The sequence below is a fragment of the Dama dama genome, chromosome 7, assembly GCF_033118175.1.
Source record: "Dama dama isolate Ldn47 chromosome 7, ASM3311817v1, whole genome shotgun sequence".
Lineage (NCBI taxonomy): Eukaryota > Metazoa > Chordata > Mammalia > Artiodactyla > Cervidae > Dama > Dama dama.
In genome coordinates this window covers 15,197,649-15,214,212 of record NC_083687.1, presented here as the reverse complement: position 1 = coordinate 15,214,212, position 16,564 = coordinate 15,197,649, and the positions used below count along the sequence as shown (strand labels likewise).

The 16,564-nt window shown below is 38.6% G+C and overlaps 1 protein-coding gene across 2 annotated transcripts in view; it reads right to left on the bottom strand.

Annotated features, from left to right (window-relative positions):
- The window catches only part of DNAH8 (dynein axonemal heavy chain 8), a 318,410-nt gene that overhangs the window by 111,007 nt on the left and 190,839 nt on the right, over positions 1–16,564 (bottom strand). For both annotated transcript variants that reach the window (XM_061146069.1, XM_061146068.1), the window contains exons 59-65: positions 14,269–14,422; positions 11,208–11,372; positions 9,312–9,538; positions 5,950–6,068; positions 3,912–4,015; positions 2,693–2,869; positions 694–861 (exon numbers count right to left, since the gene is read on the bottom strand). In XM_061146069.1, the coding sequence (XP_061002052.1) occupies positions 694–861; positions 2,693–2,869; positions 3,912–4,015; positions 5,950–6,068; positions 9,312–9,538; positions 11,208–11,372; positions 14,269–14,422 (1,114 nt within the window). The remainder of the gene's footprint in view (positions 1–693; positions 862–2,692; positions 2,870–3,911; positions 4,016–5,949; positions 6,069–9,311; positions 9,539–11,207; positions 11,373–14,268; positions 14,423–16,564) is intronic.

The following is a 16,564-nucleotide window of genomic DNA, read 5'->3' as shown; positions in this document are numbered from 1 at the left end:
GCAAAGTGATTCAGCCACTTTGCTGAATACACACACATCCCCTCTTCCTTGGATTTCTTCCCATTTAGGTTATCACAGATACTGAACAGAGTTCCCTGTGCCACACAGTAGGTTCTCAATAGCTATCTATTTTATATGTATATTATGTTTTTGTGTGTGTGGGGGGACAATAATATTCTACAGTCTGGATGTACCATTGTTTATTTAACCACTCACATACTGAAAGGCATCTTGGTTGCTTCCACATTTTGGAAATTATGAATAAAGCTGCTATAAAAACCCCTGTGAGTAGGCTTTCGTGTAGATAGAAGTTTTCAGCTCATCTGGGTAAATACTGAGGAACATGATTGCTGAACTGAATGGTAACAGTATATTTACTTTTGTACCATGGCTTCTTTTTCAACAGCTTTATTTAGGTATAATTTACAATAAAATTTCCCCATTAAAAAAAAAAAAGACTGTGCCAATACTAGGTATGGGTTCTGGACAGATTTTTATAAAAAGAGGGCATTCAGCTTTAAAATCTTACATTTTTAAAAAGGCATTACATTTTGAGAGATGCAATTTAAGATAAGTTCTTCAGTATACAATTATCAATTATTTGTCTGCCAGTGTGTCTGGTCTATATTGAGTGTCCTGGGATGCAGACACCTGGTACACCTCAAAGGACCTATAGAGATAGATTTTACTTACTTTTAATGACTCGCCCCATGATGGCTTGCAGCAAGGTTTTTCTGGATCCATAGTGACAGGGTCAATTTTCTTTTGAAATAGTAACAGAACACAGTCCATGATTCTCATAATAAGATGAGGGGGCTTTGCAAGTTTCCTGACTGTGGCAATATCATTTGGCTTGATAGTCTGTATTTGGGGTTAGGGATCAGAATATTTTTTGCTGAGTAGTATTCCTAGTCATATGGAAATCTCATACTTTTAAAAAATTAAAATTAAAAATTAAAAAACATATTTTCTTCCCAATTCCTGACATTTACATCAAGGGTCTGCATTCCAAGATTCTTACATAATGGATCTTTCATGGTTAAGTTAGGATTTCTGTTTCTTTGTTTGCATTTCCCCCAAAAGTTCTCAATGAATTGGTTTAGAATATTACTATCATTCATTGGCCATCACCCCAGACCTCCATTAGCAACAACCATCATTAATGTTTGCCATTTAGATAATTTCATCTTCAAAGCATACAGTCTATATTACATATGAGTATTAAAAGAGGGGCAAGGCCCTGAATATCAGAAACCTCACCTTCAGTTTTCATTTTGAAGGTTGCCCTGTCCATGGAAAGGAGAGAATTCGAAGGAGACATTGTAACATATGACTCATAAAAACATTTTTGAAAGTTTCTATCTGTGAGCTGAGTTAGAAATAGGACATCTCCTGACACTCAAGTCAAGAAGGACTGGAACATCATATGATCCATAAAAACTTATTTGGCTCAGTGATCACTCTCTGTGTTATCACAGGACCCACAAAAGAAGTAAGGGTGGAAAGTGTGTCCAGGTCATTGTCACAATTTTATTAAATGAGGATCCTAAATCTATTAATGCATTTAACAATCACAGGCATTCTCCCATATAAAATAAGAGCAAAACCCAAACAGCCCTGTCCTCAGAATCTTCCAAAGAGAGGGAAACTCAATTACCCTAAACTATGACTATCTGCCATAACAGAAGTCTAGGAGTGACAGGAAAACAAAGGAGGTTCAGGACTTCCTGGAAGGGGTGACATCTGAGCTTGGTCTTGCAGATTGACTCTTACTAGTTAGTGAAAGTTAGGAAAAGTAGAAAGTGTTCCTGGCAGAGACAGAGAGACCCATTTAAAAGTGAAGTGAAGTGAAGAAGTGAAGTCGCTCAGTCGTGTCCGACTCTTTGCGACCCCATGGACTGTAGCTTACCAGGATCCTCAGTCCATGGGATTTTCCAGGCAAGAAGACCATAATTACTGCAGAAGCATTTAGGTGTTTCTGTATGGCTGGATCATGTTGTGTGCAGGGAGAAAATAAGATAAAGTTGAAGGGGCAGACAGGAGTCAGGTATCACAGCAGTAGCACTAATATTTATTGAGTACCTCCTATGTGCCCAGTGAACTATTCATTACTTTTTAATGCATACATTGATTCTTCAAAGATCAAGGAAGAATTAGAATCTTGATAGAGACCCAAGAGAGTTAAGTAAATTTCACTTGACACTATCTATCATATGGTCACGAGAGGTAAATGGAGATCTGCTTGCCTCTGAAGCTGTTGCTTCTTGCTTCACAGTCCTGGATACCTATCTTGGGACTTTAAGAGAAATGGGAACCGTAAGAGGATTTTTTTTAAATGATAAAAAGCGCACGACATACCCTAGTCAGGATGCTGAAGGAATTGAGAAGGCTGCCTGTACAATCTGAATCCCTTAGGCTACAGTTTAAGCCAATAATCACTAGCATTATTCCTCAGTTCTCATGGAAAGATGCATTGTGGAATGAAAGTAAGTTATGGGAAGGAAAGACTTAAAAAAATAAACTTAGGAAATGTGATCAGCAGAAATATTTGCTTCAAGACTCAAAGATTACAAATCACATTAAGAACTCAATTCCGTTTTCTGATTACAAAAATCCCATAGCTAAATTTTAGGTAACAAAACATGGCACCAGCCAGGACTTGTGTTGGGAGGGATAGCAATGCACTGCTCACGTTCAGGGCTGCTTCTGCTTCTTCCAGCGCAGGTCTCGCTGCCTCGAGCTTGGTCTCAGCTACTACTTTTTCACTGTCAATTTCATCCACTATTTTTTGGGCTTTGTCTTTCACTTCCTGCACTTCGTTTTTCACTTTGGCTGAAGCCTGAGCACTGACTGTGACTTCTGCTAATACCTGTTACAGAAAGGAAACGTGAGGGTCGACAGAAATCTTTTCAGCATAATTTACAGATTTGAGTATATCACATAAAACAAGAATGAGAGAAAATTCATCCCCCATCTATGTTGTCTCTATTTTAAGATGTATTAAAGTAACTCCTCTGAGCAGTTTTGCAGTCTTTGTTTCCTAAGCTTCTCTCGGTCATGAAGTGCATTAATAAATATTTTAAACTTTCAGAAAAATGATATTTATACTCTATGTTATTTCTAGAAAATTAAAACTATTCAATGTCAGTGCCACAGAATAAGGTCAGAAACCATATGAAACCTCATGTAATAACAAAAAAAAAAAAAATAGCTAATGTTTGTTGACTACCTACCATATATCAGGGTGCTAAGGGTCTACATTATGTCATATGCTAAGTGCCTCTCCTGTGCCCTAATATTTCAATAACTGGCTAAAGGTCAAGACTTAAGTATCTATTCTTAACTGACTCTGTGAGTGGAAGGTGAAAGCAGCCTGAGACTGGGGGAGCAGAAGTAGGTATAGAAGTAACACATATATATCCCTATCATGTTGGGAGGAGCATTTTTTTAAAAGACTCAATCAACTCTTCTTTTTATTCTTTTCCTTCCTTAAAACAAACTTCAGATCAAACTTGGGCTACCCCAGAAACCTAGAGTCTGCAGAGGCCTTAAAGAGAAGATCTAATATAATTTATTGTCAAGCAGAAATTTCCTATACAGATGACAGAAAACGAGAGAGAACCACAGAAGGAAAAAACAGTCTTAGACCAAGTAGATGATATACTAGTTTAGGTATGTTTTGGTATAAATTAAGCAAAAATATCTAATGATCTTTGTAAATGTTGCTATTGTTGTTTAGTCGCTAAGTTGTATCCGACTCTTTTGCAGACCCCACGTGGACTGTATCTCACTGGAAATAATCTGTAGGTTTATATTCTATTTACTTTTTAATAACATTTTTAAACAATGCTTTTTTTAAAAAAAAAAAAAAAAAAGGAAAGATATCCTTCACAGTGTAAATGCCAACTCACTTCATCTGCTTTTACAGAAGCCACTGCCAACTCCTTCTCCTTTACTGCAAGATCCTGAGAGAGTTTTGCAACAGATTCACTTGCCTCCATCAGCTTATCGAGACCTTTACAAACACACACATAGACACTTTCACTGAGTATATGATCATCCCCTCATCAAATACTTATTCAATATTTACTCCTTGTAAGGAGCCATGTGCTGCGTGCATGCTGTCTCTTCAGTCGTATCCAACTCTTTGCAACCCCATGGACTGTAGCCCACCAGGTTTCTCTGTTCATGGGATTTTCCAGGCAAGAATACTGGAGTGGTTTGCCGTGCCCTCCTCCAGGGGATCTTCCCGACCCAGGGATCGAACCCGTATCTCTTGTGTCTCTTGTACTGGCAGGCGGGTCCTTTATCACTAGAGAAGCCACTCAGGAAACCCCAAGGGCCACCTGAGAAGCCCTAAGCCACCATAATATGTACTATAACAAACACAAAATAACTATGGAAAAGATGTCTTAAAATACACATATTTTAGAAGCAGTAATACTGACCATATTTCTAACACTTTTGGTTCAGCAGGAAATGAAGAAAATAGGTCTGATTGAAGAATATCATCTAGTTACATTTAAGGGAAAGTCATATTGCTATAACAAGTAAAATGAATTTAGTCAGGAAACTTATTTTGACAAATGTATGCTCTCCTTGGCTTTGCAAACAGTTTGTAACTATCATTTTTTGCCTTTGAATCATATTGCAACTGAGACGGCAAATGAGACATAATATATTAACATTTTTTGTGGTTCTCTGCTATAAAAATGAAAATAACTGCTAAAACTTCTGCAACTGGTTCTGAGACTCTCAGTGCTCTAGATAAAAATAACTGGTTAACTGAAAATCTCACTAGGCACTAGATAGAGGTGTGTTGGTAAACATTTAGAGTCTGAGCCTGGAGTGAGGGCATTCATTTGGATGGTTCCAGTTTCCACAGTGTAGATAATCCCACCTAGTCTGATTTCAAGCTACCAAGAGGTTCTCAGTAACACACCATTATATAATATTTCCACCACAAAGATAGACTAGAAATAATAGTGTTCCCCAAGAACATTAATAATAATAAAGTAAAAATAACTAAGAAGTAATGAGTTTTGAGTACTGATTACCCTCACTAACATAATTAATTTAATTGTAGGTTTATTAAGTTTTTTAAAAGGTTATAGTTATCAACCAGATCATAATATTCCTAATTTAACCCTGAGTTCTGGTGAGCCAGTGTAGGTAGCTTCAGCATACCACTGATTCTACAGGATCATATAAAAAACCTGCAGGAAAGCCGTGAGAAAGCCAACAGAAGCAAGTTTCTCTTACAGGGCACCTACCATCACTATAACTTCACAGACCTTTCTGCTTCGTGACCACGTTCTGTGTAGAAGTGAAAATACAGCACTAAGGCATTTCAGGATTATTTGGGCCAAATGCTTTCTGGACATAAAATCTGCTCCCACTTAAACACTTTTCCTACTTACACTACATCTACTGAACCCTTAGAAAACCACCGCTCACGTAAAGTCTCTCTGTGTTTTCATTTGTTTGCTTTTGTTTCTGTTTCGTCTTTTCCTTTGTCAGAAATCTGAGAAGCAGTAACACGGCAGTTTACACAAATTGAGGGAAACGGCAATGAAACCATAAATTGAAATTGTGGTCAGTCCCCAAGAGCTGGCTTCTCCCCATCTGCAAGCAGCAGCTCAACAGCCATGGTGACTCACTGCCTCACAGGATGGACCCAAAGCTGGAAGAGCTGGAAGAAATGGTTCCAAAAGAAAAACAGGCCACCTCTGTTTACATTCTTTCTGCCCAGACTTTCTTGACAGGTCAAAAGACCCATAAAGGTATCCCTCAAAATAATCTACTACCAGCAATATTTCAATATTGATTATAAATCAATATTTCAATATTAAAAATAAATATTTCATTTTCAAACAACAATATCCACCAAACAAAATATTGGGATCTCTTTCAGACAAGCCCTAAAAGATCAGATTCTGTTCCGCTTACCAATATTCATACGTTCAGCTTGTTCGTTAATATATTTCACCTTTTCAGTGTAAATGTTCTTATAACCATTTATAAATGAGAGGTAAGATTTGGGAGTCACGTGTGCTCTTCGGCGGTATCTGAAAGTAGAACAGAAAAAAAAACACCTTCAGGGGAGGCAGCAAGAATACTATATCTTTAATTGACTCTGACTTGACCCTTATATCTCCATTCTGGACTTCTGTTTCCTATTCTGGAAAACTGAGAAAAGAATCATTGTCCTACACCTCTAGGATTTTGTGAAGTTCAAAAAATAAAACAGCATATGTAAACACACTTTGTAAATTTTACTGTTCTACACAGATATTAGGGATAAGTGGTTGAAATGAATTTGTGCAGAGATCTGTTTTCATTCACCAGCTATTTGCTACACATCTCTTCCCCACTAGAAACCCAGATGAGTGGGCGTACAAAGGTGAAAGCCAATCTCTCCCCTGAATTGCTGGATTATCCTTGAAATCAAGGCATACTTGAAATCAAGGCAACTCACTACGGTTTCAGTATAATAATTATATTTAACAATAGAAATAAGTAAAAGAAAAAATTTTTATACAGGAGAAACTCAAGTCAAAGAAGAGATCTTCACATACTATAAATTTATATTTTTATGTTACATTGTTTATTTTATATTAAATTTTTACTTTTGGAGTTCTGAACATTAAAAAGCATTTTTAAGGACTCTGGCATATATGTGACTATTAGTAAAACATTATATAAATATTATTTAAAGATTTTTTTTTATGCAGGCTATTATTAAAGCCTTTTATTTAATTTTTTACAACTCTGCTTCTGTTTTTGGTCGCGAGGCATGTGGGATCTTCATTAGCGACCTGATCAGAGATTGAACCAGCACCTCCTACGTTGGAAGGCAAAATCTTAACCACTGGACTTCCAGGGAAGTCCCATATCATATATACATATTGCATTCAGAATAAACTTCTACAATAAGAGGATATGAAAACTTTGAAAAATACACCAAATTTTCAATAATAAAGACCTAAGTTTTTGTAGCTGCACAACGGTTAAAACTTCTCTTCACAAGTTGGCAGCAGTAGGGGTGGAGTTCAAGTTAAGCAAAAAGAAAATCTTCCCAACAAAGAAAATTAACATACACAGATTTACCAAGAGAATCTGGGAGGTTATCTATAACTATTTAAGAGGATGGCCCATGTACAGTTTTAAGTAAAGAAAACGACACAGGATAAACAAATTTTTGTGAGACAGGATCCCGTGCCCCTGGAAAATCGATTGTTACCCAGACTCTCCATCTGGTCCCATCACTTCATGGCAAATAGATGGGGAAATGATGGAAACAGTGACAGACTTTATTTTATTGGGCTCCAAAATCACTGCAGATGGTGACTGCAGCCATGAAATTAAAAGACGCTTGCTCCTTGGAAGAAAAGTTATGACCAACCTAGACAGCATATTAAAAGGCAGAGACATTACTTTGACGACAAAGGTCTGTCTACTCAAAGCTATGGTTTTTCCAGTAGTCATGTATGGATATGAGAGTTGGACTATAAAGAAAGCTGGGGGCTGAAGAATTGATGGTTTTGAACTATGGTGTTGAAGAAAACTCCTGAGAGTCCCTTGGACTGCAAGGAGACCCAACCAGTCAATCTTAAAGGAAATCAGTCCTGAATACTCATTGGAAAGACTGATGCTGAAGTTGAAGCTCCAATACATTAGCCACCTGATGCGAAGAACTGATTCATTTGAAAAGACCCTGATGCTGGGAAAGATTGAAGGCAGGAAGAGAAGGGGATGACAGAGGATGAGATGGTTGGATGGCATCACCAACTCAATGGACATGAGTTTGAGTAAGCTCTGGGAGTTGGTGATGGACAGGGAAACCTGGTGTGCGTTCATGGGGTCGCAAAGAGTCAGACACAACTGAGCAACTGAACTGAAGAGTCTCCATGTAGAAAAATAGGCCTAGTCTTTATGGGAGGTAGGGCACCCCCTGAAGCTCATCCATGAACCCTAAGGAAGAAGTTCTCTGTTATAGAAACCATGTTGGCCCACCTTTATTTATAGCAATCATACACAGTGACTATCATGCTTTGGAAAAAACTTGCTGTATTTTTGAACCAAGCATCGTACCAGTTATTTGCAGTTTTTAAAGTTCCCTAGATGATTGTAACATGAAATTGCTGATGTGTAGTTAATACCTTGCATCTTTCCACATACTTTTTAATATATAATTATGTAGCTCAAAACCCAAAACTCTGGTGGGGGTTATTTGGGTCAACCATGACTGCCCCACTGTGATGGAACATAAAACTGAAGTTGACTGTTTAGGGCCACACTGTAATAATTCTTTTTTGCTGAACTTCATGTTTACTATCTTAATTTATTAAAAAAAAAAAAAAAAAAAACAACCCTCCAAAACATCAAAACAAGGCAAAGTCCATATAAGGAAGTTACATTATCTTGATTTGTAGAGACAAGGACAGAGAGGCTACTGATTCAAAGGGATCTCCCTAAACAAAGTAAGACATGGACCTGAGTCTGAGTGACACCAATTGTTTCCAATGCTTGAGCTGTACTTGTGATTCTCTATGTGTGGTCCCCAGACCAGCATTAGCATTAGCATTGCTTTGAAACATATGAGAAAGGCAAATTCTCCACTCCAATCTCAAACCAACTAAATCATAATCTTTGGAATTGGGGTCCAGCAATCTGTTTTAACAAACCCTTTATGTGATTCCGAGGCGCAGTAAAGACTGAGAAACGCTGTACTGTACTCCTTATTTCGGTCAGTAGCCTACTTTTGAAGACCCAGTTTAGCATGTGGTAAGAGAAATTAAAATGTGGTACACCAGCTTTCACATCATTTACACCATTTCTGCTTTTAGGGACTGGCCTCTTCTACCATCAGTTAAACTTTAGTTTCATAATTATTTGTCATGAAAACATGGACAAGATTAAGTGATGCATATACATGATCCCTTAGCGTAAGGCAATAACGAAACTTTAGGACAGTGGACTTCTTCAATCAAATAAATAATGAACTTGAATAAGAAATGAATTTTAAAGAGTTTATAATGAATTATTTTAAGTCGTTTCCAAAAAATAAATTAAGCAAGTGAAATAAAATAATTCATTAAGCATCTGTTACTTTGAAGCCTGGAGGGAAAGGACACTAGTAAATTTTTAAATCTCAATTATTTGTCATCATTTCAATACACAATCAATAGAAAATCAAAGCAAGGGATTTCAATTACTATGATGAGTGTCTTATTAAATGTTACATTTTACTCTTCTTTGAAGTGAACCTTGTGTTTCTGTAGCTATCACGCTTACGTATCATCACTTACCTTTGGAAATAACTTTCACAGCTCTCTGAAACCATGTCGTGAAAGAGGCCCATTGTTTCTACGACTTGTCTTTTGGTGTCACTAGAGCAGACAATACTATAGCCTGAAACGAAATAGGAGGCCACAGCAACCAGCGCCTCCTTAGGCCAGCGACTGAACCAGTCCATGGTGCAGCCTGATATCAAGCCAGGAAATTTCAAAGAGCGGGCACGGAACTTCTCACCAACCTAGCGACAGAAATGTCAAAAAGCATTATAAATAAAAAAACCATTATCTATTAAAAAAAACACAGAGGGATTATAAGTCAGGCAGACAGACCTTTTTAAATTCTGAGCCAATAGCCTGATACAACAAGACCTTTTTAGAAATCTTCTTGAACTAAATGAATATGTAAATTAAGTGTCCAGGTGCAAGGAGGTAATAGTTCCACACTCTTTCCTGTCCTAAGACTCCATCTGCTCAATTCTAGGAGCTACCATGTAAGAAGAAATTGACATCTTCTTTATCCATGTGCTACAAATATACAGTGGAATATTACTCAGTCATGAAAAGGAATGAATTTGAGTCAGTTGTAGCAAAGTGGATGAATCTACAGCCTGTTATACAGAGTGAGGTATGTCAGAAAGAGAAAAACAAATATTGTATATTAACACATATATAAGGAACCTAGAAAAATAGTACTGATGAACCTACTTACAAGGAAGAAATAGAGATGCAGACATAGAGAACAGACTTGTGGACACAGAGAGAGAAGGGGAGAGTAGGACGAATCGAGAAAGTAGCGGTGACATATACACACTATCATGTAAAAAAGAGATTAGCAGTGGGAAGCTGCTATATGACACAGGGAGCCAGCCTGGCATTCTGTGACGTCCTACATGGGTGAGATGGGAGGTGGGTGGGAGGCTCAAGAGGGATTCTTAAGCAAAAAAAAAAAAGCAACAAAATTTGATACTTAAAATTTTAAAGAAAAGTTTTAACAATCTGACATTAAAGATCTGTTCCAACAAAGGAAAAATGGATGAAAAAAAAAGGAAACTGACAAACCACATTTTTAGAGAGAGATGACCAGGACAATGAAAGGCCTGGAACCAGGGCAAGTGAGATCTGCAGAAGGGATGGGAGGTGTTTGGTCTAAAAAAGAAATGACTTAGGGAGTCTGAAAAAACTTTCCCCAAATATCTGAAGAGCTGAATGCAGGAGAGGGATTGGGTTCACTTTACAGGACAAACAGAATCACAGGTGAAGAGTCAGAGACAAAATTCCACTGTTTGTAAAGAAAACCTTTCTGGCTATTAGACTACCTAAAAATTAAGCAAGATGCCCTATAAGTTAGTGAGACATCTCCCCCACCCCCAAGAGCAGAAGTGCCCAACAGAATTTTCTATGATGATGGACAGGACCTACAAGTGTGCTTTCCATAGTAACCCCTAGCCACGTGTAGCTATTGAGTACTTGAAATGAAGCTAGTGGGACTGAGAAACTGGATTTTCATTTTTACTTAATTTTAACTGATCAAAAATCAAATGGCCACACATGGCTAATGGTTATAATACTGGATAGCACAGTGAGTGAGAGACATTCAAACCTACATCAGGGACATTCTAGATGGTATGACTATATTGGAGGTAGAGCTAGACAAGACTACATCACCAAATCCCTTAAAATCAAATAATTTCTGTCTCTAAGCAATCAAAGTGATAGGATATGCAATAACTGCTAATGAGTATACTCAATTTTCACTCTTTAGTATGATTTTGGTCAGTGGAGACTGGTGGTAGTGAAGAAGTAACAAGTGTTCATTTCTGAGCAAATCATCTCATCAGAGAAGGCGAACTAAGTGCATTCAAAGAAGTAGCTCCTCCTACATAGAGATAACTGAAGTGAAAAACTCACTGGGGAAAAGCAGAGAACAACATGCAAGTTCTTCCTCGATCTGGAAATGAAGTACTCATATAGGTTGTCGAAGGTGGGAGGATGGCGAGGAAGCTCCCTTTTCATGACCGATATCAGCCCTTGGGTGATTTCATCCATCTCGTCCCGTGCAAACAAATTGGAGATCTTTGAGGAATAGGCAAGAAAGGGTTCAGTGTGTTGAGAGGTCCCCACAGCCAAAGCACTGCCAAAGTCTGGTCCTTCCCCATTTCCCCCCACCCCCACCACTACATGTCATTTCTCTTCACATTTTTTCCTGCATCTCTACAGTCAAATTCCTAGTTTGCCAGAAATTAAAAGAGTGCAACTTTTTTACTTAGCAGCTTAATCAGGAGCAAACTAAGTTTTCTTTTGCCTAAATAGCTATTACCAAAAAGCCATCTTGTTTACCATTCCAATCACCACTTTAAATGTGCAGTGATGCCTTCCATTTTGATTCACAGTCAGTCTCAACTGTGGCTCCAAAATAGTTAACTAGAGCATGCATCAGCAAGCTTCCATACACATCACTGTGAAGGGAAGAGTTCATACGCAAGGTGCACTTGCAGAGCTGCCCCTTGCCTGGCATCTGAGAACTGGGCTTTTGGAAGGAATCCTCCATTACTAACTGATAAGGCTGTTCCACTGTACCTAGACTATTTATACAAACATTGGGATATATGGTGAACATCTGCTTTCCTTCTGGGAGTCTGGAATTTTGGCAGTTGTGGCTAGGCAGAGAACTACTACATGACTAGCCCCTAAGAAAATCTTGAATTCTGAGTCTCAAATGAGCTTCCTTGAACAGAAGAAGCACACGTGTTTCTGCACTTCACTTCGTGTTTCTTAACTTTCACTTCACACCAAATACACATTCTGTATGGACCCTTTAGTGAGAACATATTAATAGGAAGCATGTATATGGATTTCCCCAGACTCCTCTGGGTGTGACTTTTTCTTTACTGATCCAGCTGAAAATCCTTACTGTGCTGCTGCAATAAATCTTAGCCATAAGCTCAACTATATTCTGAGTCCTGTGCATCCTTCTAATAAAGTACCAAGCATGTGGGTAGTCAAAGAAGTGATGATAAAAATGGTGTCAGCAGTGGTGACATTCAGCTCAGTTCAGTCGCTCAGTCGTGTCCAACTCTTTGCGACCCCATAGACGGCAGCACGCCAGGCCTCTCTGTCCATCACCAACTCCCAGAGTTTACTCAAACTCATGTCCATTAAGTTGGTGATGCCATCCAACCATCTCATCCTCTGTCGTCCCCTTCTCCTCCCACCTTCAATCTTTCCCAGCCTCAGGGTCTTTTCCAATGAGTCAGTTCTTTGCATCAGGTGGCCAAAGTATTGGAGTTTCAGCTTCAGCATCAGTCCTTCCAATGAATATTCAGGACTGGTTTCCTGTAGGATGGTTTGGTTGGATCTCCTTGCAGTACAAGGGACCCTCAAGAGTCTTCTCCAACACCACAGTTCAAAACCATCAATTCTTTGGCGCTCAGTGGTGACATACACATCTACTTACAGTTAGGGTAACTTTTTCAACCATTCTGTACTCCTGATATTTAGATAGATAAATGATACATAGATAGAAAAACTTTGCTTCTCCTAAAATAAATTACAGGATCAAGCTAAATACTTAAGAGACAAATAAGGAACCATATTTAAAATGGAAGAAAACATATAAAATATCTGGAGATAAGCAGCATTAATTTCACAGGCATGGACATGGACAACAGACTGGTTCCAAATAGGAAAAGGAGTATGTCAAGGCTGTATACTGTCACCCTGCTTATTTAACTTATATGCAAAGTACATCATGAGAAACCCTGGGCTTGAAGAAGCACAAGCTGGAATCAAGATTTCTGGGAGAAATATCAATAACCTCAGATATGCAGATGACACCACCCTTATGGCAGAAAGTGAAGAGGAACTAAAAAGCCTCTTGATGAAAGTGAAAGAGGAGAGTGAAAAAGTTGGCTTAAAGCTCAACATTCAGAAAACTAAGATCATGGCATCTGGTCCCATCACTTCATGGCAAATAGGTGGGGAAACAGTGGAAACAGTGTCAGACTTTATTTTTTGGGGCTCCAAAATCACTGCAGATGGTGACTACAGCCATGAAATTAAAAGACGCTTACTCCTTGGAAGGAAAGTTATGACCAACCTAGACAGCATATTAAAAAGCAGAGACATACTTTGCCAACAAAGGTCCATTTAGTCAAGGCTATGGTTTTTACAGTGGTCATGTATGGATGTGAGAGTTGGACTGTGAAGAAAGCTGAGCGTCGAAAAATTGCTGCTTTTGAACTGTGGTGTTGGAGAAGACTCTTGAGAGTCCCTTGGACTGGAGATCCAACCAGTCCATCCTGAAGGAGACCACTCCTGGGTGTTCACTGGAAGGACTGGTGCTGAACCTGAAACTCCAGTACTTTGGCCACCTCATGTGAGGAGTTGACTCACTGGAAAAGACCCTGATGCTGGGAGGGATCGGGGGCAGGAGGAGAAGAGGACGACAGAGGATGAGATGGCTGGATGGCATCACCGACTCGATGGACATGAGTCTGAGTAAACTCTGGGAGTTGACGATGGACGGGGAGCCTGGCGTGCTGCGACTCATGGGGTCGCAAAAAGTCGGACATGACTGAGTGACTGAACTGAACGGAACTGAACTGAATTTTACAGAAACTTCAAAAACATCTATTGAACCTCATGTGTTAATCATTTCTAAAATGAAAAATGTGTGCCAAATGGCTTCACTTCTTTTTTTAATCATTATTCTTTATTTATTTGGCTGTGCCAGGTCTTAGCTGCAGCCATTCAGGATCTGTGCTGCAGCATGCAAACTCCAGTTACAGCATGTGGTACCTACTTCCCTGACTAGGGATTGATCCTGGGCGCCCTGCATTGGGAGTTCAGAGTCTTAGCCACTGGGCCTCCAGGGAAGTCCCTAAATACCTCGCTTCTGAAAGATTGCTGCTTTCTCTATTCAGATTTACATTTTTAAAATATAACTTCTTTCTCTACTTTGGAGACATACCTCCCCTGAAGATAGCAGGTTGTTGAGATATTCTAGAAATGCCTCATCTTTTATTTCATTGTCAGTAAAGATAAAAGTGATGCCTTTGCCATCAGCACCAGCAACTTTATACAAGGCTTTTAAATCATCTGTGAGATTACTCACATTATAAGACCTAAGAAGAGAAGGAGCAGAAAGCTTTAAATGAAAATATAGTCATCATTTATCTCAAAACACAATATAACCCATGATAATTAGAGCATAATCTGCACCTGCTCCAATAGATTCTAAGTTAATAGTGCCTGCCAGAAAACACAGAGCTAAACAGCTGTACATTACCACTCTAAATAAATAGGTTTTATTTAGCTTGAGAAGTTAGTGGGGAATTTACCAGAAGTGACTCAGAAAGAATAATTGGGAACAAGGAAAAAACTTTTATTCCCTACAATCCAACAGTCCTCAGCCAACAGATGTTTTTTGCCCAAGTGAATATACATGGAATATTTAAAACTAATCAGAGCACTTGTCTCATGCATCCAACCTGGACAAGGGATGGGATGGGGAGGGAGGTGCGAGGGGGGTTCAGAGTGGGGAACACATGTAAATCCATGGCTGGTTCATGTCAATGTATGGCAAAAACCACCACAATATTGTAAAGTAATTAGCCTCCAACTAATAAAAATAAATGAAAAATTTAAAAAAAAGATTAAAAAAACTGAAAAAAAAATAAAACTAATCAGATATTTGGATGAGCTTAGATTGGTAAGAAGGTATAGATAAATTATAAATAAAATTAGTGATAAATTACACATAATGGTAATTTGTACATCACACTAAGTGACTGGATTCAGAGATGCATTATGCAATGTGATATAAATAATAGAAATGTTATAATTATGTGGTCACAGATTCTGAAGAGAGACGAGCTTGGTCTCTGTGTTTTCTACTAAATGCACGTGCTACCAGAAGTGATGTGATGTGTAAAAACAAAGCAGACATTTTCTTAAGTGTGGCTTGTAAATCCTCATAGGTAGATGCCAGTGAAAGGGATTATAAAGAAGTTCTTATTTGAAGGAGGTTTCACAGTGCAAGTAATAAGGAGTTCTGTGTAATTCATAGGGTCTAATGGAAAGACTACCGGCTTTAAAATCAGGAAGACCAGAGTTCAAATCCCTGCCCTGCAGTTTTATAAAAGTTTCTTCATGTTTTACAGCTTGCTTTCTCATCTGCAAAATAAGATAATTACCAATTTCTAAAGGTTGTTATGGGCATTTGAGATTATGTAGCTTAACTACACTTAAATGTATAAATAGTTTGTTTTTATTTTTTTAACCTTTTTATTTTGTACTGGAGTCTAGCCAATGAACAACACCGTGACAGTTTCAGAGGGACAGCAACGGACTCGCACATACATATACATGTATCCATTCTCCCCCAGACTCCCCTCTCTTCCAGGCTGCCACATAACATTGAGCAGAGTTCCCTGTGCTATACAGTAGGTCCTTGTTGATTATCCATTTTAAATATAGCAGTGTGTACATATTCACCCAAAACTCCCTGACTATCCCTTCCTCCCATTCTTCCCCCTGGCAACCGTAAGTTCATTCTCTAAGTCTGTGAGTCTGTTTTTGCTTTGTAAATAAGTTCATCTGTATCATTTCTTTTTGATTCTGCATATAAGAGATGTCATAGCTTATTTTTAAATTAGGAGAGGAAGTGAAGCCCTTCTGGGTGGAATTATAGTTAATCTTGTAGACCTCAGCAAAAGGAACACTATCAAAAAGAGACAATATATCCCCTCAAAATAATTGCCATGGGGGAGAACTCATTAAAACGGGAAACAGGTAAGTTGGTTTGCTGAGAAGTAGCTGCACCTATGAGAGCGACATAGTCCACATCCTTACTCAGAAGTGCCCAGTGTTGTTAGACAACCGTCTCACTGACCACTCAATGAAGTCACAAAGCCATTTTGCTCATTTTTTAAAATTAAGCCGACTGTTAGGCACTGCTTTTACAATATATAGATATGGTCACAGCATACCCTCTCTAGGTCCAGATCCCTCTCACCACTTTCTTTCACAGCTAAGTCTCTTGAAGAGTTTTAAAATTTGTTTATATTTGCTTCTTCACTTCCCTTAATGCAATGTGGCTTCTGCCCGCATCTGATCCACTCAAAGGTTTGACACCACTCTTCACGCTTTAATCTCGTTTTTAGGCTAATTCTCCCCCTGGAGTGGAAACCACTCCAGATTTCCTCCTCTGCCTGGCCTCTTCTCCTCACTCCCCCTGCATTGTTATACCCAGCGCTTCTATCTTG